Source organism: Myotis myotis, unplaced genomic scaffold (assembly GCF_014108235.1).
Source record: "Myotis myotis isolate mMyoMyo1 unplaced genomic scaffold, mMyoMyo1.p scaffold_m19_p_9, whole genome shotgun sequence".
Taxonomy (NCBI): Eukaryota; Metazoa; Chordata; class Mammalia; order Chiroptera; family Vespertilionidae; genus Myotis; species Myotis myotis.
In genome coordinates, this window is record NW_023416401.1 from 78257247 (window position 1) to 78284397 (window position 27151).

The window sequence follows — 27151 nt, forward strand, 5'->3', positions numbered from 1 at the left end:
GTTAGCTTCTGTTCATTCATTTTTACACTTCTATTTTAAAAAGAAGTTTGAGGACATTACCAAAATGCATATATATATATATATATATATATAAATTTCATAAATAGTAGATCCAAAATATAATGTTAAGTAGAGTAAGAGGAGAAAGTAGACTGGCAATGTTACCAGGACTCAGCCTCTCATTGGATTGCAGCACTAGCTGAAGATTTAAAAGCAGATGTTTTAGTGTTTTAGTGGTAAGATGCCCTGTATAGAGAATCTAGCATTGGCTTCACTTAATTGACTAATTATAAAAACAAAACAAAACAAAACAAAAAACAGAACAATGACTTCCTATCTACACTAATAAAAGACAAAGATGCTAATTGACCGTACCTTCACTCATCAGCCAATCAGAAGAGTATGCAAATTATCGCAACAAAGATGGCCATTAAATTTGCATACTGCAGGCAGATCCCACTGTGCCGCCCTGCATGGGCAGCAGCGTGATCCCCAGCCGCTGCCCGCCCCAGTGCAGGATCTGGGCCTGCCATGTGCAGGGCGGGCGGGGTGGGCACCGCAGGATCGGGCATGCCATCTGCCACCAGGGGAGCAGGCCTAAGCCAGCAAGTGGTTATCTCCCAAGGGGTCCCAGACTGTGAGAGGGCACAGGTTGGGCTGAGAGACACCCCCCTGCCCCCCCGCCGCCAGTGCACAAATTTTTGTGCACTGGGCTTCTAGTCTCTATCTATAAAACCCTAAGCAACTATTATGACCAGTCAACCGAATGACCAGTCGACATGACATGCACTGACCACCAGGGGGCAGACACTCAATGCAGGAGCTGCCCCCGTGGTCAGTGTGCTCCCACAGCCAACCTCCCGCCGTCCCTCCCCCTGGCCCACTGGCCCTGAAGGGGCCTAGGCAAGACGGCCCAATCAGCCCTGATTGCTGATCAGCCCTGATCGCTGACCAGGCCAAGGGACCCCACCTGTGCACGAATTTATGCATCAGTCCTCTAGTAACTTATAAAATTCATCTCAGCAAATCTTGCAAATGTGTACACAGACCTGTTGAATCATTATCATAATTCACAACTAACAACACTGCCACACAGAGTAAAATCATAAAATATGATTTTATGATTTGGGTGGGTGTCGAGTAGCACCTTTGGACATGAAGGTAGGGTACCCTTGGAATAGGTTAGCCTTTTCGATCAGGAAAAGGGAAAGAGAGCCCCAGTCTCTAGGTTCTGTCCCTATCTTGGTTTGTGACCTGGGCAATTTATTTGGTTTTTCTAGAGTCATATTTCTTGTTAAAAATAAAAAGCATCTGCAAGATTCCTTTAGCACTGAAATTCATATTTCATCAAATATACCTTGGCTTATAAACTGTATAAAAAACACCTTCTCTCGTAAATCACTCTTTTTCTTACACACATTTCCTAACCAACCACTTTCCACGTTTCTCCCACACTTAGACGACACAATTGTAAAGTAATGGCTCACACTATAAATAGAAGAACCATAGTCCAAATTTCCCGATATATTTTAAGAGCTTCAAGCACAAGGTCAGAGTTAGCACTGACAACAGGTTAAAACATCATTTATGACAATCACCATTATTTAGAAAATATGTAAAACTGAACTATCATTTGAAGAAAATTGACCAATGCAATTATCTCTGGATGGCGGGGGGGGGGGGGAGCGGGGAGGGTAAGAAACACTAAAAGAAGATTAGAAAATGGCAACTTAAGATTTCCTGTCCCTTTTAATAATCTTATTCAAATTTTTAAAAAATTAAGTATCTGGCAACTGTAGACAGACTACATGGCCAAGTGAATAATAATTAGATGGCATATTTTAATTTTACTATGGGTCTAAGATGATGCCCACTTGATTGCCTGGCAGCTCTGTCCAGACTTTTCACATTTTCTCCCACCTTGGATCTCACAAAAGCACCTGGGAAATCAGTAAATAATCACACATCAGAAATAAATTCGCTCTCATTCTTATGATAACCTGGCAAGATAGGAAGGAATCCTTTTCTGATTGTGACAGATTAGGGAAGAGAACTCAGAAAGGTGAAGTGATTTGCTCAAGGCCACACAGCCAGAAATGCCAGAGCTGGGATGAGAACCCAGAATATAACTCCCCAAAGCACATCTTCTCACTACTATTTTATGTTTAGTTCGTAATTTAAGAATTCTTCTTGATCCACCTAACTGTTGCCAAAATAATAACAACAACAAAATCATTAATAATTGTGGACTCAAAACTAATCCTCAAGTAAGACCTGACAAGATTTCTCCATTAATGAGGGGGATTTTCTCCCCCCAAACCAAAACCAACCAACCAAATAATAAACACAGTTCCACAATAGTCTTGCTTAATTCAGTGACAAGTTCACACTCAGTTCCAATGCACACATGCACAGACAGGCAACTGGTGATGAATGAGTCTGAGCACCCGCCAGCCTGCGCTTGGCTTCAGTCCATGCCACTTGGCAGCCCCAGTCCCATCAGGACTGAGAGATCAAGAAGGTGCTGACAGACAGGCAGGCGCTCCAGGAAAGTCAGAGCAAAGTGAACAGAGTGTCTGTATTTCCAGGAGGGCATCAAAGCAAGTGGTTAGTACACCCTTGAGGCAAGGGCACAGTAAAGTGTAACACTCACAGCAGGATGTGTAGACCACTTCATGTATCCAATAACGAGGCAAGGCAATCAGAGTACAAGTGATTATACTACTCAGGAGGCAAGTGACTAGAACCTGCCAATTATTTCTGTAGCCCCCTCATACATTTTTCATCAAGTCAAGGTCATTCAATCATTTAAATTATTAAAAATTAATATGAACAGTTGGGTTTTCTTATGTTACAATGGGAATAATTTGTTTTGTATGAAGGACTAATTTCTCTTTTTATCATCTTCACTTATATACCTTACCTGAATTCTAGATGTGCTCTTAATATATATTCTCCAAAATCACCTTCACATCAACTGAGGAGATAAGTTAACTTCCCCTGTAACTGCCCCTTCCAGCTGATAATCCACATGCTTTCCCATATTAAAGTACTCAGTCAGGCCCATCCACTGTGCTAATGCCTTTGTGTAGAATGTCACATTATTCCCCTGTCACGCTGTTTCTTTCAGAAATGCTTCATAAATTCTATGCATCCCATAAATAGTAGTGCTTCCTAGTAGGCTACAATAGGCTAGCGCCCTCAGGACCTTTAAAACTTCCATTTTCCAGGCAGTTGTTTATCATCTGCCTTCTCATCTCTCTCCCTTGGGGTGATATTAAATGTTCTTGACTCTTCTTATCATGTGAAATGCAAAAAACAGACATCTCCTTGGCTCTCTGCTCCCACCTAAGGCCAAACCAGCTTTCCTCACCTTATCCAGGACTTCACTTCTACAGTGCCCCACCCTCTTCCCCAGTCTATCTTGTTCTCACTGGACCATCCCCACTCACAAGCAAACATACTTTAATACCAATGACCTTAAACCCTGCCTTCTAATCATGCTGCCCATTCCAGCTAGCTCTCATTTCCTCCTCCCTTCCACATCAGTACTTCTGCAAAGCCTTGACTATACTTGCTACTCCACTGCCCAGTTCTCAATTTCTCCTCCACCCACACCAGGAGGGCCTCATTCTCCTGGAGCATTCTCAACCACCTACACATCATCAAAATCAGTGGTCAGCTGTCCATTCTCCTCTTACCCAATACTCTTCCTCCAGGCATCCAGACAGGGGCTCCTCTAGTGTTTCTCCTAGCTCCCTAACCACTCTCTCTCAGCAGCTTTGGCTGGCTGCTCTCCGTCACCAATCACGGAGCTGGCCCTCTTTCTTCCTTCTATGATATAAATTTTCTCCCTAGTTGATCCCATCCGGTCCTGTGGCTCCAAACACATGGTCCAACACACCAATGGCTCTCACATTTTTATTTCTAGCCTGAACTGCTCCCTGACCTTATTCCCATTCCCATTCTTCTGTTCATCCTTTAACTCTTCAAATCTACCCAGCCCTACACCAGAGCCAACAGCTCTTGGTATTTTCCTAATTTCTACCAAACTCAAGCAAATAAAAAAAAAGAAAGTAAATGGTGAAGAGGTAGGAAGGTCTAAACTTAATTGGAAAGAATAGATTACAACCTTCATGATAAAACTAAGGAAAATTTCTAATTAAATTTCTGAAAATTTAAAGTTAGTTTAATTTTACTCTTAAAATTCTCGGTGATTAAAACTACTTTGCTCTAAAATCGGATTCAATTCGTGCATTTGAAGTGTTTTAATAAAAAAGACTTACCCTAAACAGTAACCCTGCCAAGCTCTGGGCAAACAAGTCTTTTATTTGCTTTTCCTTTGGCTTCTGCATGACAGCTTCTGTTATCCTGAGCAGTATTTGCAACATCTGTTCCCTGGGCCACCCAAAATAAAAGTTCGTGTTAATCACATCTCCAAAGCATTTTAATTTATAGGTACGAGAAATTCTCTCAAGAATTCAGCAATAATGATAAATATGTATTACTCAAAAGTATTAAAAATTGGAATGAATACCATTTTCTGTAAAAATAAGCTACCTTATGTTTTAGCAGTTCTAACGATATGCCTCCTTTGCCCACATTAATAGGCAGGATAAAACAGGTACCATCCTGGCCTCATTTTCTCCCCTTACAAGAAGGGAGACAAGATTGTTTCTCTGACTGAGGCGGGCGCTCGGTGAGTATCTGTTCCTATTGGAACTTATGCAGCACCCTTTAATTTTCACATCCATTATTTTATTTAACCAGTAAGGTCTTCCTACCTCTCATTGTGATAGGAAATAAACCTGACTTTCTGGTCTTCATTCTTGGGGGATAAGCAATCAGCTGCATCGAGTAACTGAACTCCACACTACTCTTAAGGTAGGACGGTTTGGAAAGGTCACCGATGGCCACTTTGAGGAGCTTTGTGCCTGGAAGATCCTGTCTGTAGCCCAGGGCACAACTGAGGCAGTGGCAATCGTCACAACTCATCACAGTGTACCTTGCAGAAAGGGGTTTCTATGTAAAAGGTCTTTGAAGAGTATGAAGCAATAGAGAGACAGACTAGCACTGCTAATTATAACAGTGATAAGGCCAAAGGCCATATTTCCTTCTTACTGGTACAGCTGTTAACATTCTTCCCATCAGAGCGCCTGCTCACCTTTTATTCCGAATTCCCTGGAATCTGAGAACACATTACCTTCTGTGTGTAAGGGCTGTCTATTTGTTCTCTGAGGGAAACCACCTCAATTCCTTTTAAGTTCTCCTTTGAGATCCTACACACTACCCATTTGTTTATCTTGCTCTTTAGGGATAAATCAAGAGCTGAACAACACCATGTAGTATAGATCAGACAATGCAATCTCTAAACCATAGTGCCTTTATACTGTTCTCATATTTCTTGCATATTGGGACAGTATTTTCTCTTAACATGACACTTAATCTCATTAAACTTCTCAGGCTACAGCCCCAGTGTAAACAGCCGCCATCATCTATGGCCACAGTCTTTGTGTTGCATCCACTGCACTGCCTCTTCTCACATGGCGGTCAGAGGGATCTTTTGGAAGCATAAATCAGACTTGTGTCACACTGTTGCTCACACACAGAGAGGAAGCCACTGGCCTTCCTGTGGTCTGCAAGGCCCCGAGCAACCTGGCTGCGGCTGGCCCCTGCCTCGCCCCCTCCCACTCTCCCGTTCCCTCTGCCCACTCCACCACATTGGCTGTCATCTCCTCCTGCCTGGAACAGACTGTGCTTGTCACTTGGGGTTCCTTCGACCAGCAATGCTCTTCCCTCGGACCTCCCCGAGGCTCCTCTCCATCTTCAGGGCTCTGCTCGGGAAGGCCCTCCCTGACATCTGATGACAAACCTCCCCTGCCCTGCACAGCTTCCTTGTTCTTTTTAGCACTTTTTACCACTGAAATGGCTTCTGTGTTCATATCTCTCAGTCTGTGAGGGTGGAAACCTCCCAAGGGCAGGTAATTATCTGTCTAGTTTACCCAATACCCCTAAGCAGAAGCTAGCTGTTCCTTATGGGATAGAGGAAGAGATGGGAGGGGGAAGAGGAAGAGAAGGAAAGGAATTTAGGAATTGTCTGGTTCTAAAATACGTAAGAAAATCTGCTAAGAAAAAGGGCACATCCCTTTCTATACTCTACTATTTTTTGGTATTCTTATCTATTTCTATAATTTGTTTTTTTATACTTTTATCTGGGTTTCTCTGAATTATTATAATTGCTTAATTTGATTTCCTAAAATTTTCATTTAAAAAATTATCAAAAATAAAAAAATACTACTGTACAATAATGTACTGAATTCACAGAATTTTCAAAGAAAAATACATAAAAAATACTATTGCTATAACTGTGGTATCAAGGAGTGGATATTGGAGTTAAAAGCATACCAGTATTTCTCATAACTTTCAATATTGCTGACACAGCAACTTTTTTTAAATCATATTATTCATCACTCTAAAATTTACAGTTTTAACAACTGCTTCTTGGCAAACAGTGTTAAGTTTAAAAGTCTGGGAAAATGACAGTGCAATTTACATCTTAAGATAATCATTTTGATACTTGCAGTTTCTGTATTAGTGAACTTTCTGCGGAACAGAATTCCTCCAGGCCCACCCTTCCCTCCTCTGAGAAAGAAAAGAGCTGGACTCAATGGCCATAGGGCCCCTGCCAGCTCAGTCCTGCCTCATTTCTATGGCTTCTCAACCTGCAGACAGATCCTTCCAAAGGACCATTTGTGCTGACTTGAGGATGTCCGGAAAAGGCATCCAGCAAACAGGCCTGGTAACACAGACCCCCAAGATTTCCAGGAAGGAAGTGTGCTACTAGTGCGGTCTGCAATGGCCTCGGTGGACTGAGACCACAGCCAGGTGAGCAGTAAGGGCAGGCTGTCTGCTTCAGGATGGAGGCTGGGGGAGAGGAACATGGAAAGGATGGACTGAACCGAGAGACTGTCTTTCTGATGCATTAAGGAAGAGAAGGATTAGGAAGTGGCACTGAGGTGCTCTGGTCTGTGGCCGAGAACCTGTAAGAACACCTCAGAAGCTGAAATGCTATGAAGATATCCATTGTGGGAGAAGAGAATAGGAAAAGACCTAATGCACTGTTAACCTTTAGGGATAGTATAAACAAAAAAAACACCAAACAAAAACAAAGGGTGAAAATGAAAACACTTCACATAAGCATACTGGCTGCACTATTTTTTCAGTCACTCTGACAACTTATCATCCTATATAACAATCCTATATAATAAAAAGCTAATATGCAATTGTCCCCTCGGAAGTTCGACCAACCGGGAGTTCGACCACTCGCTATGACGTGTACTGACCACCAGGGGGAAGCACGAAATGAAGGAAGGCCCTGGCAGGCAGCCAGCAGCTGGGAGGAAGGAAGGCCCCGATCAGCCTTGATCACCAGCCAGGCCTAGGGACCCTACCCGTGCACCAATTTCGTGCACTGGGCCTCTAGTTTAAAATAATTGTTTTCCCAAATGAATTTAAAACTTCAAGTTTGAAGCAATAAAAGTGAGTTAACAGCATTTTGGAGCAATTAACAAACTGCCCTGGGCTTATGAGGAATGATACTATAACACTCCAGTTATACTGCTTTTTCACAAAGCTGTTTGATTCAGTTTAAAACGGAAAAGTCTATCATTAAAGCAATTTGACCACTTACTCTTAATTCAAGAACATTTTTAAAACCAATAATTAAAATAAATGAATTATCACAGTACTGAATACTTACTTTCTTCAAAATTCACAGAAACTGTTACAAAAGACTGATTATCATCTTATTAACTTTGTAAAGCCAATAATAAATGAAGGCTGTAACATTTTATTTATTATGTTGTAAAATGTAATCATCTGTTTTATAATACTAATTAATTTGAAATAAACTTACCATGTCTTTTTATTCATTGAAAGCTCCATTATCATACGCCTAAAAATAATCAAAACAGCTTTACAAGCATCAACTTGTTCTTTCAAGAGTATGGGGACTTCAGCACATGGTTCCAGCAAAAACACATTTGCAGCATTTGTCAAAAACACCTTAAAATAGACAAATATTACTTTAGAAAATATTAAATATATAAATATGAACAAATTTTGCTTAAAGATAATATTACCAATTTTACTTTACCAATGAATCACTTTTGAATTATTTCAATTAAGGCAAAAATACAGTGCCAACATATACTCAGGCCTTTTTTTCATTCCTCTCCTAGAAGGTCTCAAATACTGAGAAACCTGAAAGACCATTCCTAGAAAAAAATTACTATTACACATTACTGTTGTGATTTTAGAAATTTTATGAATCAGAAAAACTTTTGAAAACTTTTTTTTATATCCCCTCCCCCCAAAAAAAGATAAGATAGGATAACATCATTGCCTCTGGGCGAGAAATGTTGGGGAGAGGAAGAGACACTGTGGTCAGAAAGTGACTGGAAAAAACTATCTAGTTATTGTTGAATCTCCCAGAAATAAACAACTTGCTGACAGAAAGCACAGCCAGCACCACACAAGGGTGGGCCTCTAGGAGCGGTGGCATGCCAGGACATAGCCAAAGCCACATGATCGACATTGCACATATTCTAGGAGCATATATTTTTAAGATAAGAACTATATTGTGCAGTAAAATATAAAACCTAAGTGAATCCTATATAATAAAAGCCTAATATGCTAAGTGTCCGGTCTTCCGTTCAACCAATCAAAGCATAACATGCTAATGATATGCTAAGGCTGCTATGATGTGCACTGACCACCAGGGAGCAGATGCTCCGACTGGTAGGTTAGCTTGCTGCTGGGGTCCGGCTGATCGAGATTGGCCAGACATGCTCTGGAGCCCGCTCTCCGTCCCTCCCACGTCCCTCCCCAGCCCTGATTGTGCACCAGTGGAGTCCCTTGGCCTGGTCTGCGCCCTCTCATAATCTGGGACCCTTCGTGGGATGTCAGAAAGTCAGTTTTGGCCCGATCCCGCAGCCGGTTTCAGCCTGATCCCACAGGCCAGGTCAAGGGACCCCACTGGTGCACAAATTCGTGCACTAGGCCTCTAGTTCTTAAGATAAATTTTGAAAATACTCAGCCAACCATTCTATGCTCTACCTCAGAACTTTAGGATACAAGTTTACTGTCCTCTACCATTAGGGGTATTTCAGCAGAAATTAGGAGAAGCACTAACCAAGGTTATCATGCAGTAAGTTTATGCTTAGGGACACTACAATAAAATAACAATGAGCTACAGATGACACTAGCAAAACCTCAATTTAGGAAAGTCTGAGTTGTCAATCCAGTAATAAGGATGGATCTGCTCCATATATCTAGAGCTATATTCCATACTAGGTTTCTTCTGTGTTCAACAGTACAAATTCGAAGGATCTGGGAATAAATGGAACTTCTCTGGCTCACCCATCGATGAAATCCATTAACACAACATCTTAAAACAGATGCAAAAACTGATATGATAAATGAACATACTTCAAACATACTTTAGTTCAAGTGTATGAACTAAAATGTCGACAGTCTCAAAAATTATTTTTTGCAATATTTAAAAGGTATGATGACAACATTTTCTAGGAAGAATTATTAAATGAGCACTATAATAGTTGATAATAGATAACAGTAATGAGAAAGAATTTACTAGCCTTCAAGTAAGAAAAAAGAAACCAAAGAACTTTTTGACTCACAAACTAAAGAACTTCTAGTAACTGTTTTGAAAAGAAGTATGCCCGGCCTAGGTGATATGTTTTAATCCAGATCCTTTTCATTCAATGTATTGGCTTCTTTATTTGAATTTGAAACTTTTGCATATTCCCAAGTGAAAATGCAGAAGTCTTCATATATGGGGCAAAAGCAGGTTTACAGTTGTGAGTACATGAAATGCAAAGTTTATTCTTGTATTATTTATTCATTATTGTTACTATTTTCCATACAAGCAACTGTAAATCTACCCTTGCCCCACCCAGTATTATATTTGTTTCATTTTACTTTTTAAAAAAATATCAAAATGCCAACTACATGAATATTTCTTTATGACCATGTTAGTTTCTGGTAAGGTAAAAATAAAAATTATGCCCATATTGTAACTACCAAAAGCAACTACAGAGGAGTACTATCTTATCAAACCTCCATTTGGCCAAGTTTTTTTCCAATGAACCAAGCAGAGGGCCAGAGTACTGGATACAATGAGAATAAAAACAGCCATTTAAATCCCAACTAAACTTTTTAAGAAATCTACAGTGCTATAAGCCAGTAGAAAATTATTTTCTTGGTTCAGCCAAGTAGATGTAACTTAGCCTTTCAGAAAACAAATAAGACTCTTCTGAACCCAAGGAGATAACTGGCACCTGCAACCCAGCCGACATTGGGATGGCTGACAATGACAATCTCAATCCCTATTTCCAAGATAAAATTTTGAGGACTGGGGAAATTAAGTAATGAGCCAAAGTTGTTTTTTCCAATGTTCCAAATGGTATCAGTTCTATTTCATAAATCCATTCAGATAACTATTAAAATTATTGCATAATTCATCATTCTTCATAAACACAGATAATTTTTAAGAAGAGGAGTATTACTGATGATAATATAATCAACCACACTTATCTTGCAAACTAGAGTCCAGGTAACTAATTACCCATATGTGTCCCAAAGATACTTTTAAGATATAAATCTCAGTCATTTCACATTTACTGTATAGTAAACCCTCTTTAAAATGTGAAACTTGTTCATATGTCTCCTTTGAATAGAAAAAATTATTTACAAATTGAAAGTGAGAGATCAGGAAGAAAACTTAGAATGAGAATTTAATAGCTGTTTATTGGCAGAGACTAAAAATACCAAACTTTATAGGATGCTATCTCAATACACAACTGTTCACATTGACTCCAATTGGGGGCCTTTCTGCCTCTGGCCAGCCGGCAGCGTACCTGCAGCACAGCCTGGGCCCCGGCTTTCACGCTCTTGTTCTCCTCTTCTGCCACACACCCTCTGCTCACCGCACTCGTGAAGGAATATGTTCGTCCCCAACTGGAAGACCGCTTATGACCGGAACTTTCAGGTGCAGTCTTTAAAAAATAATTAGTTAACAGAGGGGGAAGAAGTACATGTTTGAATATTTAATTCTTACATTAAGCAGAATTCACGGGAAATAGATTCTGGGAGGCAAGGTTTGTGTGTGTGTGTGTGTGTGTGTGTGTGTGTGTGTGTGTGTTGCCATTTTGTTCACCACTCTGTCTCCAGCACCTAAAATAATGCCTGTCAGTTATTATGTGTTGAAAAAGAAAACAAACAACCAATGACTAGATGAGCACTTATCCTTTAAATTTAAAATGTGATTAATTCCATTTGCTCATCTATTAATTCTGACCGGAATATTTGAAAAATCAAAATTATCCTATATAATCCTATATAATAAAAGGCTAATATGCAAATTGTCCCCTTGGGAGTTCCACCAACCGGGAGTTCGACTGCTCACTATGACATGCACTGACCACCAGGGGGCGGCTCAGAACGAAGGAAGGTCCCGGCCTGCAGCTGGCAGCTGGGGTAAGGAAGGCCCCGATCGACCCTGATCACCAGCAAGGCCTAGGAACCTTCCCCGTGCACGTATTTCTTGCACCAGGCCTCTAGTATAATTAATACAGATATTTAAAAGTGATATGCCTTTGGTTACAAGTATTTTTAAATATTTGCTGTCAACTGCTATGACAAACATCTACTTTTAGAAATAATTTCTCAGACTAGGTTTCAAATTAGCATGCCAGAAATATAAATAAGACTTAAGTTTCTTTTGTGGTTCAGGAAGAGGTCCCACTCTGTGGTTTTACATTAATCCAGTCTATAGCTTTATCAAACACAGACTAAGAAGTCCATGCTGAGAGCACCCACTTTCTGAGAATGCTGTTTATTTAAACATGTCAATGATAAGGCAGTGACATTTTTACAGAGTTGTGTAAAATATGATAGCTGATTAAACAACTCTTGGGCAATGGTGGATAATGAAGCTGCAATGCACAAGTGGACCTAGTGTGAGGGTTAGGCGATAGATGATTAAGGCAGCCCCACTGAAGCAGGTCCTCAGAGAACTCAGCAACTTGAGAGTATCAGAAATGATAAAAAAAAAAAAAAAAGAGACCCGCCTGCCTGGGATCTCTGACTGAGCCAGGTGTACTTTACTAAACTATATATACTCCCAAATGAAACAAGTGATAAAATATTACCTCCTTGCTGTCAGTCTCAGAAAATCCTAATTTTTCAGCATCTTCTTGGGTAACTTCCTTTTGATCTGGTTCCTCCATGAACAGAGGTTTGTCCTGGAGGATCCACTTTCTGTACACTTGGACTACTTTTCTCGTTACAGCTATGTCATAGGAAGGCAACAAAAATGCCTGAAATGAAAAGAGAAAACTTCCCTTAACGCTATACACGTTCAGATTACTATAGAGCCACACAGAAATTTCCAATCACCATCACCAATTTCAGACTTTCCTTTAAAACATACAGCTGGTAATATGCTACACAGGGTCACATATTTTTGTGCACAACAAATTTATCTAAAGAAAAATAAGCATTTTCATAACTGTGTCAGAAAATATAATGCAATTTAAAAATAACTTCTATATTCTGAATAATTTTTCCACAAAAATAACCAAAATACAGACCTATAGAGATAGTCCAACTGCCTATTAAACAACAGCCAGAAAACAAAACAAAATAAAAACAAACAAAAAACAGCCAGTTGTGGCCAATTGTCACATCTCTTCTCAACTCCATGTTCAGTGACATCCATGTTGGTAGCTTGAATTAGCCAAGGCGAAAGTATTTACACCACAGAAATCTGCAAATGCTACCATCTACTTTTCTTTTTTGTCTTTGCCTTTCCCTTTCCTTGTCTTTCATTCTTTCTTTCCTTTCTCTTTCCCTCCCTCCCTTCCTTTTTTCAGAGCCAGTTGTTCAATATTTACTACACACCACTGAGTAGAAATACCAATGTTAATGAAAGCACTGGCCAGTTTAGCATTATGCATATTTATGTGAACTTTTTAATGTTAAAGAACCCCCTATGTATCATAAGAACTTTGATATAATGTAATAAATTTATACAATGTAAAGGGAAAATACATTTGCCTTTTTAGTAATCAGCTTTAAGAGATAGTTCTGTATGAGGGGTGAACTCAAAGCAGCACTCAACACTCTGATGAATGCTTTAATTCCATAGATGAGAATTAAGATGGGACTCAGACCAACTGAGAGATTTTTCCCAAGGTTATAAAGTTAATTAGCAATGAATCCACATTCTGATCTCAAGTTTCAGAGTTTTGTTTTAACACCATCCTAAAGCTTCATGCTTCAGGATCCAGTTAGAGGCAGAGTTCAATGCGACAAGGGTTTATGCAATTTATATTAATTTCCATAGATGGTGGTCATGTCCCATCAAATGCCAGAATAGGGGAGATTGTGTTATAACAAGACTGCAGCATATCAATGTACCAAATATTGTATCTGTTGCAAGAAAGATCAACAAAGACAAAGAAGAGTATGACAAAAATATACTGATGTCCTATTCTAATTTTGTTCCAAAATGTTATTACAAATATTTCCACACAAACAAAAAGTTAGAAGACTTTTACAATGACTACTCATAAACCCATTCCCTAAATTCTACCATTAGCATTTGCTCTAATTGCTTTATCACACATCTGTCAATCCACTTTTCTCTATCTATCCTTCCAATCGATTTTACTTTTGATGCATTTCAAAGAAGCTGCAGACATCAGTACATTTCAACCCTAAACATTTCAGCATGTATATATCACTGATGAGAGCTCAATTAGGTAAAATTTATAAACAATGAAATGCACAAATGTTAAATGAATCATTTGATGAGTTTTGACAAATGTAGACAACTATGTAACACAAATCCAATACTAAGGTATACCATGTTATCCTGCCCCAGGAAAGCAAATATAAATCCTCTCTGGAGGAAAATCAAATAATAATAAAACCAAAATTTTTTGTATGAATCATCTGGTTAATATGATATGTAGCATATTAAAAAGAAATTAGAAACAAGAGAAAGTCAATATTAACAAAACCACAATAAAAATAGGTAACAGGCCATAACCGGTTAAGCTCAGTGGATGGCGCGTCAGCCTGCGGACTGAAGGATCCCAGGTTCAATTCCGGTCAGGAACATGTACCTTGGTTATGGGCACATCCCCAGTGGGGGGTGTGCAGGAGGCAGCTGATCAATGTTTCTCTCTCATTGATGTTTCTAACTCTCTATTCCTCTCCCTTCCTCTCTGTAAAAAAATCAATGAAATATATATTTTTAAAAAGTTAAAAAAAAATAGGTAACAGTTTAAAATACAGAGTATCTAGATAAAATATCAGAAAAGGATGTAAATAGAATTTAAGGAATAGCTAAAATTAAAAACTCAGAATTAACATAGCTGAAGAGAAAACCAGATTAAAAAAATATATCAGAAAACATCCAGAATGAGACTTGAGAGACAAAAGGAAGGCTAACCCAGAAGAGAAGGTAAGAGAAAGAATACAATGAAAAGCCTAGCATGGCTGGAGATGCAGAGGAGAGATTACTAAAAAGGGGCTGAGATAATATCTGAAGAAAGAATGACTGAAAATTTTGCCAAAATTGATGAGATATAGGCCTTTTCAGGGCAAGTACAGCTGCAGAACGTCCAGCTCCTCAGAGAGCCCTCTGGCCCCTGGAACACCAGACGTGGGTTCTTCCTGGCTGTGCTCATTTGTGCGTGCACATTGCAGGAACGGCTTTCTTTCCACCTACCGCTGGTTTTAAAGTTTGTAATGGGAACATAAGTGTTATGGAATGATTCTGCTCAAATATAAAATTTTCCCTCTACACATAGCAATTCTACCAAAAATTTTTTTAAAAATTAACAAATGAAATAAAACACTCCATATGGAAATTAAAAGTGAGATCAGAGGGCACTGGCTGGTGATCTCAGTGGTTGGTGCACTGTCCTATACACTGAAAGGTGGCGGGGTTCAATTCCCTGTCAGGGCACATACCCAGGTTGGGGTTCAATCTCCAGTCAGGGCGCATGCAGGAGGCAACCGATTGATGCTTCACTCTCTCCATCCTCTCTCTCTAAAATCAATAAAAGCATGTCTTTGGGTGAGGGTTAAAAACAACAACAAGTGGGATCAGAGGGATCATTATTCAGTCCTGTAGCGTAGCCCAATGCATCAATAGTATTTTTGGAGTAATACTAACCTGGCGAAATACTTCATTCACAAAGTTGACATAACCTCGCGTTGACAGGAGGATGCGCTGCACCATTTCATACACGTTCCGGTGCTCTTCTTCAATGCTGCAGAGGCTAGAGCTGCTGAGCCTCCGGTCCGACAAGGTGCTGCTGTTAGAATGGTTCTTGTCTGGCTCTGCAGGCCCGCCACCCTCCAGCTCCGGTGCCCTCTCTTGCACAGCACCAGCACCAACAGTCTGGAAGAAAGCCATTACCACGTCTGAGTCATCCTCGCTGGCACTCAAGAACAACTAGCAAAACTGAAGGCTTGCTTTATTTTAAAGCTCTGGTTACCCTTAACTTGACAACACGCTGGAAACCAGCACGGCTGGAAGCACATGGGGCTACAGGACCTGTACTTACCAACTTTCCAATCCACCAACTAACCCCTCCACCAACTCAGTCATTTTAACAGGAAAATTACTAAATTATTATAGGAAGGGAGGCTGTGAAATTTTATCAACCTAAAAAGTTTAATTTATATTTGTAAAGTCACAGAATTAATTAACATGTGATTGCATTTATATTATTACCACCTTGGTCTCTACACTGTAGCACTTATTGTATAGCTGCAGAGATTTGAAATTTCAGTGGATATTCTAAAGCCACAGTGTTGAGAAGCATCACAGTGGTCTCATAAGCCTAAGTGGCATCTTGCTGGAGGAGTGCCAAGATCTATAAATGGTATAAGAACCTTGATTTGAGTTCTTTATCTCACATCAAACCTGACTGGAATAATTAATGTACATACAGAACTAGTAAAAGAACAGTTGCTGTTGCAATTTTAAAATCACCGCTCTGCTTTTTCTCATACATGTTGAAGTACTTCTATCTTATACAAAAATGAATCACTAAGGAATAAATAATTCTTCACTGAAAACATTTTCAGCTGAAACGATGAACGAAGACTGTTCAGATTTGAAAGGGAGGGGGTTTGCTGCTGTTGTCAACATGTTATGGATGTATGGGATTGATACTGTTGTAATAACCTGGTTATTATTAAACAGAAAAGGAGTAAAGGGAAGATTAGATAATATAGACATGCCACTTATACAGCTTTGCTAAGTCTATTCCCCACTGATGGATGGGGAAGGGACTGAACAAACGCAGTTTGGACAAATGGCCAGTAAGGTCTGAGTGAGGTAGGAAGGTGCTTACCTGTCTGTCAATCATACCTGGAAAAAATTAGTGGCCAGGATGGGTGTGGCCACTGCGAAAACTGAATATTTAAATTGCTGAACCAAGGAAGTTCGCTCTCTCTCACACATGCACCAGGCTGTATTTGCTCTTGACCTCCTGGCCCTCTGGTCCTCTTGGGACTCCTGTTGCAGGGGATGCGCTCCCTGTGCCCACGTGGCCCACAGCCATGTGGGACCCACACAATGAATTAATGGACTTTAATTAGCTCTGATGCTGAACTGGACCCGGCGGCAACATGGAACAGAAGCTCTGGACACTGACCTTGCTTTTTGCTCTACTGGAACCCCAGATGCACCTCTTTAAGGGCTGGTTTAAGGGGCAGGGAACTTTGGAACCCAAGAAATGTAACTGCACACAAATAAAGCCTTTTATCACATCCAATTCTCCCATGCCAATCTTAGAAAATTCATTTTCTAAAGATATTGCAAGAACCTCACCCCCACGAGTGACAGGGAAGTTCTATTCTCCAGTGACAGGATGTACTTCTATTTTACCATGAATGACACCACTGAACAAAAAAATATGTTAAACCAGACTCTCCAAGTGATATATAAGCTAAGTCTAGAAGATGTACTATCCTTTCTTCCCTGGTAAAAAAAAAAACAAAAACAAAACTCTCAATTGTATTACTTCTAAATCAAGAGGAAGTAAATTGCCCTAGTCCGTGGTCGGCAAACTGCGGCTCGTGAGCCACATGCGGCTCTTTGGCCCCTTGAGTGTGGCTCTTCCTAAGCCTTAGGAGTACCCTAATTAAGTTAATAACAATGTACCTACCTACATAGTTTAAGTTTTAAAAATTTGGCTCTCAAAAGAAATTTCAATCGTTGTACTGTTGATATTTGGCTCTGTTGACTAATGAGTTTGCTGACCATTGCCCTAGCTGGTTTGGCTCAGAGGATAGAGCATCGGCCTGTGGACTGAAGGGTCCCGGGTTTGATTCCAGTCAAGGGCACATGCCCAGGTTGTGGGCTCGATCCCCAGTAGGGGGCGTGCAGGAGGCAGCCAATCAATGATTCTCTCTCATCATTGATGTTTCTATCCTCTCTCCCTCTCCCTTTCTCTCTGAAATCAATAAAAAAAAAAATAAGTTAAAAAAAAAATAAAATGAGGAAGTAAATTCACTTTGGAAAAAAATACACACAAAAAACTTGTCATACATGACGTGTACCATAGTAATAGTGGCCTAAATGTGAACTCTATTTGGAAGCAGGACTTAATATAATGTTTTAAAGGAGTGGTTCTCAACCTTGGCTGTGAGGCCCAGAAATCAGGATTTTAAAAAGATTCCCAGGTGATCCTAATGTGCAGCCAAGGTTGAGAACCACTGTTTTAAAGGGCTTTTACAAGAGCAGCATATTTTTTGGACCACTTCACTTGATAGTGATGTTCACTTTACCTGGGTAAAATTACACTAAATTTGAAATTCCAAACAAAAACTTTCAGGAGATAAATGCAATTGTATGTGCTTTTATTCCTGCAACTTCACTTCTAAAAGTTAATATGTAATTGTTTACACTGCTGCTTTTTCTAATGTTCAATATAAACGAAAAGGAGAACAAAGTAGACACATGTGAGATGAGGTGGGAACCAGAGTTGTAAGGCAGAGAAGGGAAAATAGGAGACAACTGGTCAGCTGCATAATGACCCCCAAATGATGTCCATAGCTAATCCCTGAAGCCTCTGAATGTTAGCTTATGTGGCAAAGGGACTTACCAGATGTGGTTAAATTAAGGATGCTGAGATGGGGAGACTATCCTGGACTACTATTGGTCCCAGTGTAATCACAAGGACCCTTAAGGAGGCAGGAGAATGAGAGACAGAGAAGGCAATGTGAAGATGGGGACAGGGGAAAAAAGTGATGTGATGAGCGGTCATGAGTCACAAAATACAGGCAGCATTTAGAAACTGGATAAGGCAAGAACATGGAGTCTGTTCTAGAGCTTACGGAGGAATACAGAGTGGCCAGCACCTTGGTTTTACCCCCTAGGACTGACATTGGACTTCTAACTTCCAGAACAGCCAGATAATACATTTATGCTATTTCAAACCAATATGTTTATGGTAATTTGCTACAGCAGCAATCAGCAACTAATATAACAGCTTGCCGTGAGGTGTATTAACAGTCTCTACAGTGACAGTGGCCACTTCTGTGTGCAGACATCTGCAAGGTACGGTAGCACTGAGCAGACGGTTGTCTGCCCAGCATCTATTCCCACTCCCTGACAGAACCCCAGTGCTTGGCATGTCTGCGCCCATGAAGCCCAGACGATTCACAGGACGCTGACCCTATCCACAGTATCAAGGGAGTGTTGTTTCATCCTGGAAGCCAATCATGTCCCTCCCTCCTCAGTCGTTCACACACACAGCTTTAAGCTGATCAGTGCCTTGTGATGGGCAGGAAACCTAGGAGTGGGCAGGAAACCCACCTAAGTTGTACCACTTAGACAAATGGAAAGGGCTTTGTACTTCTGGTTGTCTCTGAACATGAACAAGGAGCACAGCAGTGCCCCATCATCGGCGAAGCTGGAGACTCACTTGCCAGAGGGAAAAGGGCAGAGTAGAAAAGAGACAACCACAGAGAACTGTAGAGAAAACATGCGTGAACCACACTGTCACCCTCAGTAGAAGCTTCTTTTTCATGAGATTAAAATATTTCTTGTTATGTTTAATTATGCTTGAGTCGTGGTGTCTTTTGTCCGTTAGAACGATAAAACCACTCTGACTGAGGAGCTCAGACCCTTATGACAGGAAAAACACTAGATAATAAAAGTAGATGACTCACAAGTGTGAAGAGTCAACTAAGGGAAAGAACCTGGAAGCAGTGGTTCATTTGCTATTCTTGCTACTTCTCATCACCCAGGTGAGAAACTTACTTTCAATAAACAGAGGTGATAGTTTTTCAAAAATTTGAAACCAAATAGGAAAAAGTTACATCCTTTAAATGGACTGTTTTGAATTGACTAAAAAACCACACAGATGCAATGTAAAATTATCAGAGTGTGACTGAGTTTCTTATGTGTAATTTCATACAAAATTTTTTCTACCCTAATTGGTAAATAAAAGTCTCTTGTCATGGCTCAGAACAAACTACGTTTCCCTGACTGCTGGTGAAATCTGGGCCCATTTTATTTCCTCTTCTATGAACTTCATCTCCTTTGTCCATTTTTCAATTGGGCTGTTTGTCTTATCAATTTGTAGGCAATCTTTATATTGTAGAGATATGAGCTCTATTAATAGCCATGATGTTACAGACACTTTCCTCAGCTTGAGTGTGGCTTTTTGCTCTCTTCTGACACAAAAATATTTTTCTATTTTTTCAAAGTAGAATCTCATTTCCTCTATGGCTTGTGAGCTTTATCTCTCCCTAAGGTGGTCTACTACTTGCCAAATTTATACATTCTCTAGATTTTTCTCCCAAGTTCTTTATCATTGTTTTTATATGTAGGCCTTTAATCAGTCTGACATTTGCTTATGTATGTAATACAAAGCAAGGAAGGTTCTGGGAAAGACAGACAGCCAGGTTCTTTCAGCTTCAGGGCTGTAGGTTACATTAGATATTCAGTGCTAATGTCAGTCTCATTCCTTTGCAGGAACCTCTGGTTTCTGTCAGGAAGCTGTAGAGTTTTTTCTTAATCCATGAAAGTCAAATGCCATTTTAACTGTTTAGCTAATTTTACCTGGGACTCAAAGGCCTTTTTAGTCTAAAGCATGTCTTCTTTTCAGCTCAGGTAAACTTTCCTTTTTATTAGTTCAATTATTACTTCTCATTCTTTTCTCCTCTGCCCTCACACTATTTGCATGGTAGGTCTAGATCTGTCCTCAGATCTTATTTATTAATTTCCATCTCTCTGAATTTCTGCTCAGTGTGGTGGGATTTTTCTTCAAATATTAATTTTGTTCTCAGCAGTGATCATTACCTTCTTTGGTTTATGTAATAAAAATTTAAGGTTTTCTAGAACTTTCAGCAAGTCTTTTGTTGTTCTTATTGTAACTCTCTCTCTCAGTCTTTTTTGAAAATAAATTTCTCCAGTTCCTGGGTCAGTTCCTGTCAATGGGGCCACATGCTCTGGACCTGTCTGGTGCTCCTTCACCTGCCGGTGACCTTAGATGTGTGCACTTTCCCAACTCAGGCCTGGGTCTCACTGCTGGGAATTCTAAGGCAAACCTGCACTAAGTGGTCCACACTTCTTGTCCCTGTTCTTAGGAACAAAAAAAACCTCAAAAAACCATAACTCTTCTGTGAAAGGACTGCTCTCTGATTTCCACAAGTGGTCCTGCTCTACTCAGCACTAAGTCCCTAACCAACTCAGGGCACTGGTCAAGGCCAGGAAGAATGAGAAGTCCCCACACAAGACGCCTCGGAGCGAGATAGCCTTCTCTTCCAGGGCTCAACAACCATCTCAAAATCCTGAGATGCTGATCCACCCTTCCCCTGAGTTCCCAAAGCACTTGGGAGTCTCACAGGTCTTCTCCATGGCCCACCAGCACGATTCCTGAGGGCCTTCCATGTGGTGGGGATTGGTAAAAGCAAGACAGGCCCTGGTCTAATGCTCAGAGGTCACTGGTACCAGAGTGAAGGGGGGAAATGAGAGGGAGCCACGAGTGTGCACACACAGCCATCTTCTCAGAATGTCTCTCTCGCCCCCAAGATTGCCTCACCATGGCAATGCCAATAGAATACAAGTGTTTCTAATTCAGAGCTTCTTCTGAAACTTTAGCATCACAGACAGGACATGCCAAAAAAAATGAGTCCAATAATCCTAATAATCAAGTGCTTTGTATGTGTCAGTGTGTGATATTAAATATATGTGAAGATACATAAAGATGAGCAATGGCATACCTGCATGATTTTAGGCAATACATCAACTCCATTTTTAGTGTTTTGTATTGTAGTTAGATACTTCTTTTCCAAAAAGAAAGTTACAATCCACTTAATAAAAACAACACGAGCTGCCATGTATGGAATTTTTGTACTGTAAATGTTTTCAGTGTCTCGAGTTGTGGTAATGTACACTGGCTTTGGTCTTAAGTGGGGAATATCTGTAAGAAAAAAGAGCACATGATTAGGTTAGTGAAACCTGACATTATGTAATTCCTACAAATATTTCAGTTTCCAAGCAAATAGACATATATTTGGCTGTCTGAATAGCAACTAAGATTAAAGAACCAGAAACTATTTAGAATGTCATCCTTTGGAAGGTTCACTTCGAATTCTGCCTTGCAATCTGACCAAGATGAGTGATGGTGGTTGTTACTGTTTACTTACAGCTGTGGTAGACAGCTGTGGAAAATCTAAACTAATAACTCTTTTTCACAAATCTGAGAAATTACATAAGATTATAATAGTGAAAATGTTTTCACATATGTTATAATGAATTTAATCTTATTTTATGATTGGAACAAGTATAAAACCGTGTTATAAACATTTTTTCATCATTTTAAGTATTTTAACATCAACACTATACTAATAAAATCAACTGAACTTCAGTTTTATATCCTTTTTCCTTTAGATAACTCCAAATAAATAGAATCAGTATAATCCACTTTATATCTGAAAGAATTCAGAAAATCATGTTTCATTTTTGAGGTATCAGACACCACTATTTCCAAAGAATTAATAAGAGGTTCATTTTCATTCTTTGTATTACATAATCAATATGAAAATTATATTATAATGAATTTGAGATTAACTACTTGCTGTAATTACAATCTCTTACTAATTTTTGTACATGCATGAGGCAGAAAAATCCTTAGCAAACAACTTTATATTTCGGAATGTTAATAATATACTATGTTTTCTATAACATAAACTACTAATGAAATCAGAAACAAAATTTTTTAAAAATACCCACATACAAAGCTAACAAAATACATATCCTAGTACCCTCACAAGCAGTATTTCTACATCTTTCAAAATGCACCAAGTTTCAGTCGTTTCCCTCTTGCCAGAGAGAGAGAGAGAGAATGTGCATGTGGACAAATAAATGCCCACAGACAACTGAATTAGTTGTCCACATTCTCCATGTGGATTAATGTCTGTTGTAATCTTTTCCCCTCCCAAATGCTCTTAATTATTCATTGTAACTAATTTCACCTGCTTTAGATAACAGGCAGAGGAAGATTTGCCTCACCTCTACCTCTCTAAGAGATGCTTCTGGCCTGTGAATCCTCATTTCTTAAAGAAGGAAAACTTAAGAAGCTAAATTAAAAAATCCCTTATGTTTCCTTCATCTCTGGGCTTACAGTCCCTAGGCTGCCCAACTGCCCAACATCTGCCCCTCCATAAGCAACTGTGGGTCGTCTCTGCTGGGTGAAAGATCCAGTGAAAAAGGCAAGGCATGCTGTGGGCAGCTGTGTGGGCAGCTTGCCTGCCTATCTACTGAGCAAGGTCTGGGGTCACCACACCCCACCACCAGTAAGAGAAGACTTACTGAAATGTAAGCTTTATTTTTTTTCCATTAAAATATTTTAAATATAATCGCACCCCAAAAATCACAATTCACTGCAAATTATTTCTGAGTATAGGAGCCACAGTTCCCTCTTATTGATGTGAGTTGAGGTACATCTTAGTTTGTGTAAGCATTTAAAACAGTTAAAATCAGTTATTAGGAAACTTTAAACCTCTTACAGTAAAGTTAGCATTATAAGTATAAGAAAAAGATTACTATTTTACTTAAAAATAATCAGAGATCGCTTTGAAGGAAACTGTACAGCTTGTCTGTGAAAATCCTCCTTATACAGCTCAAATAGTACTTACCAAGTACAGGTTTGTAGATGTTTGTTAACTTAGTAAATGATGGAAATAAATGAGGAAGATAATACTTTCGAAACAATGTAAAAAGAAATTTAAAACCAGTATCTTGATTCTCCTTATTTTTCCACTCCAAGCTTGCAGCCTTTGGATAATATGTGGAAAAAACACACATATATTTACATTTCAAATTAATGTATACTAAACTGATTTATTTTTAAAATTGACAAATACTGATAATCATGTAATAAAATCATATCTTAAAACTCAAAAGATGACAAAAATGAATAATTCTAAACAAACCAGTAACTATGTTAAAAACATTTTTTATCGAGTATTAAAAAAAATTACCCAACAATCTTACTCTACTACATCATGTTCATATTTTTTTCACATGTTCTTTATAATGATTTAACATTCCTGGTGCCCTTAAAACATCTAATTAGCTATAAGGGTGCTTTTTTTAAAACTCAAAAAGGCCATTTATAATAAACAAGAATTAAGAAAACAAACCCTTACAAAGATTTCATCCAATGGTACCTCCATGCAAAATCAGTATCAAAAGATCCAGCTACGGAATCTTGGAAAATGCATTGTCCTTACTAAAAGCAATCCACAGGCTAGGAGAAGCTAGGGCTGCCAGTTCAACCCCCACCTATTAGTGGGGTCTTAGTACTTGTTAGAACACAGAGTGCTCTACACCAGTTTCCCCAAATTCCTTCATGACGCAGTCCACTTAGAAAATGATAACAGTTCAGCACCTGAGGTAAAGGAACGAGGGGCTTTGGCGGCTCCTGGGCAGAGGAGCTCAGTGTCTGTAACCTGCCAGAAGTTCTCTGTGATGGGCCAAGGCAGAAACTCTGCTCTGAGGACTCACCCAGAGAAAGGGGGGGCGGGGGCATGCACACATAATTCTGCACACAATATAGGGGCTTAGTCTAAATAAAAACCTCCCCCAATATCAATGGCTTCCTTCCTCTTATGGGATCCTGGTGACTTCCTAACTTATCTGAGGTCACACAGCTCATTAATGACACATCTAGAATAAAAACCTGTCTCCCAGCACATCGAAGACTGAGATACTCTATGCTTTTCTGGGACATATGGAAGGCCCTGCCACTTCTGAAAAGAGTTTGAGATGCATGTAGAATGGGCCAGCAGAGCTAAAATGTGGAGCTTCTGGAAGATGAGATACCCCAGCAGGACTCCCATGATGTGGAGCCCTGTGTTTCTGGTGCTGGCTAAAGGCAATGGGAGAGGAGAGCAGAAAAGATCACCCAGCAGGACAGAGTAGTCAGAAAGAGCAGCCAAAGGCTGAATCTTGAGGGACAGCAGAGAGACACACAGTCCCCCAAAGAAAGCTGGAAAGAAGCAAAAGGGAGGAGGAAAGCCGGAAGAAAACATCATGGGAGGAATCTCACGAAGGAGGGGCTGCCACTGTGAAATCATCTCAGAGACCGAGTACAGAACAAACGTAAGAGTGTCTTCCTCTGGACTTGACACAAGAACCCCTCATGTTCTTGAACTCTCAGCAGTGACAGGGCAGAGGGAGATGACAGAGGGTGTCGAGGAACGTCAGGTGAGAAAGTGAACTTGGCAGAGGTTATTACATCAACAAGCTTGGCTGTGAAGGGAAGGACAGAGACCGGACTATACCCAGGAGGAACTCAGGGATGAGCGAAGTGTTCGCTAAGAGAAAAGCACTCAGTAGCTTTTTTCTAATCATATCAATGTTCAGAAATACAGACTAAGAGACATAAATCACTTATTGAAATCATAATTATTTCAGTTCTGTATTCATTTGGTAAATGTAAGAGGAAGAAATATGTGACATAAAGCAGATCTGTGCTGATGGCATGATGAGATAATTACATAAGCTTTCATTCAAATCTCCCTGCCTGCTCTGCCTATTCCTGACCCACCATTCAGCCTCGGGGACTGCCTCCTTCTCCATCCTGCTTCACTAGCATGGAGATCAGGGTTAGGGAAGGAATAAAGAGGCAAAAATAGTTTAATACACTATGAAATAATATAAAATATACATATACTGGTATGTATGCTTCTGCCCCAGTTCCTGGCACAGAGCCCTATAACCCTTGTAACATCTTAAGTGTTGAGGGCACTAGGGGCATCTTTTTTTCTATTGAGGTGACTCTGGGTGGGCTCCTGGATGGGGGCTGATCACCAGAAAGACCAAGCCATGATTACAACTTGGAATTTTTAGCCCTTACCCCCACTCCCCATTTCTCCAAAAAGGGGAAAGGGACTGGAACTGAGTTAATGATCAACCATGGCTATGGGAGGAAACTGCCATAAAATCCCAAAAGCAGCGGTTTCAGTGAGCTTCCAGGTGGGTAAACACGCCCACGTACCAGACAGTGACGCACCCCAACTCCATGGCGACAAAAGCTCCAAACCCTGCTCCATGTATCCCTTCATCTGGATATTCACCTGTACCCTTTGTCATATTCTTCAATAAACTGGTAAACGTAAGTAAATATTGCCCTGAGTTCTGTGAGCTGCTCTAGCAAATTAACTGATTTTGAAGAGGGGGTCATAGGAACCTCTGATCTGTAGGCAAATTGGACAGAAGTTGTGGATAGCCTAGGACTTACTACTTGGGATTGGCATCTGAATGGGATGGGAACAGTCTCATGGGATTGAGACCTTAACATGTGGACCCTGATGCTATCTCCAGGCAGATAGTGTCAGAATTCAATTAAATTGTAGGATACCCAGCTATTGTCACATAGAATTACTCATTGGGGTAAAAAACTCAGATGAGCAGAAGTGTCATATGTGACATGTTCTGTGTGGATATGGTAATAATATTAAAGTAAAAGAGACACACAGATTGAGAGCTGAATTTTCCCCTTAACATGCACACTAACACAAAATAGTGTACATGCTTGGAATTTGCTGACGTGACCTGGTACATACTCTATGTTTAGTGAAATAGCACATAAAAACACCTCAAAAAGCCAAAATGCAAAATGTGGACAAACAGAAGAAAAGATAGTATTTTTCTCTTTCCTACTGAGAATAAGACCATCATTGAATTACCTACAATTTGCTCTTACCTGAATAACCATATATTTCAACAGTATTTGAAGAAAAAAGCATGTTTGGTCCTCAGCAATCTTTTCCCCTGATACGGCTGGCAGGAGTGGAGTGATTTCCTCTGGATATATCTTTGCTGTAGTGGAAAATAAGGAAAGCTCTTTCGCTACAGTTAAATTTTAAACAAGGTTTTTTAAAATGGCCTCTATTAAAATACATCTATCCATCCATTAGAACTGCTCACACAGACCACACCAGTGTGCATGAAGGGCTGGGAAACAGGAGACAGAAGGCCATGAAGCCACCCCTACCACTGCACCATCCTTTCCCTCTCAAATTCTGCTTTGGTCAGTCTAAGATCAAACACCTGTCATTTGGCAATAAAACTGACGTGCAGTTATAAATCCATGGTCCTAACAGGACAGAAATGGCTGCCAGTAATAGTCCCATGAGGCCACTATTGTCCTTCCATGAATGCTGCATGAAAATACACAGCTGGCAAAGAAAGAACCTGGGTGAGCAGATGAATGTCCACTTATGAAACAACAGTAATGAGGACAAAAGACAGTACTTTCGGGAAGTGGATATGAATTGCATTAACAGCCACAAAAACACTCCAGACATACCATGTGTCTCTACTTTCTGCTATTGCCAACATCTGTCTACTCCCTTCCATTTCTGTTTCCAACACTTCAGTAAACTTCTCTTGTCATCATTTTATATAAAATAGTCTGAAGTCTTTCAATTCTAATGTTTGTAAGACTCTACTGTGACTATGAACAGGATTCCTCTCCAAAATTCATCTATGAAATCAAGATTTCTATTCAAGAAAATGACAAAC

At 39.9% G+C, this 27151-nt stretch overlaps 1 protein-coding gene across 12 annotated transcripts in view; it reads right to left on the reverse strand.

The window, feature by feature from the left end:
• RALGAPA2 (Ral GTPase activating protein catalytic subunit alpha 2) overlaps nucleotides 1-27151 on the reverse strand; it is a 304655-nt gene that overhangs the window by 221131 nt on the left and 56373 nt on the right. For 8 of the 12 annotated variants that reach the window (XM_036321186.1, XM_036321185.1, XM_036321180.1 and 5 more), the window contains 8 exons: nucleotides 26331-26446; nucleotides 23257-23395; nucleotides 21340-21539; nucleotides 15269-15496; nucleotides 12231-12398; nucleotides 10938-11075; nucleotides 7916-8064; nucleotides 4287-4398 (listed from right to left, as the gene is read on the reverse strand). In XM_036321186.1, coding sequence (XP_036177079.1) covers nucleotides 4287-4398; nucleotides 7916-8064; nucleotides 10938-11075; nucleotides 12231-12398; nucleotides 15269-15496; nucleotides 21340-21539; nucleotides 23257-23395; nucleotides 26331-26446 — 1250 coding nt within the window. The remainder of the gene's footprint in view (nucleotides 1-4286; nucleotides 4399-7915; nucleotides 8065-10937; nucleotides 11076-12230; nucleotides 12399-15268; nucleotides 15497-21339; nucleotides 21540-23256; nucleotides 23396-26330; nucleotides 26447-27151) is intronic. The other 4 variants (XM_036321189.1, XM_036321190.1, XM_036321188.1 and 1 more) reach the window with 1 other exon arrangement.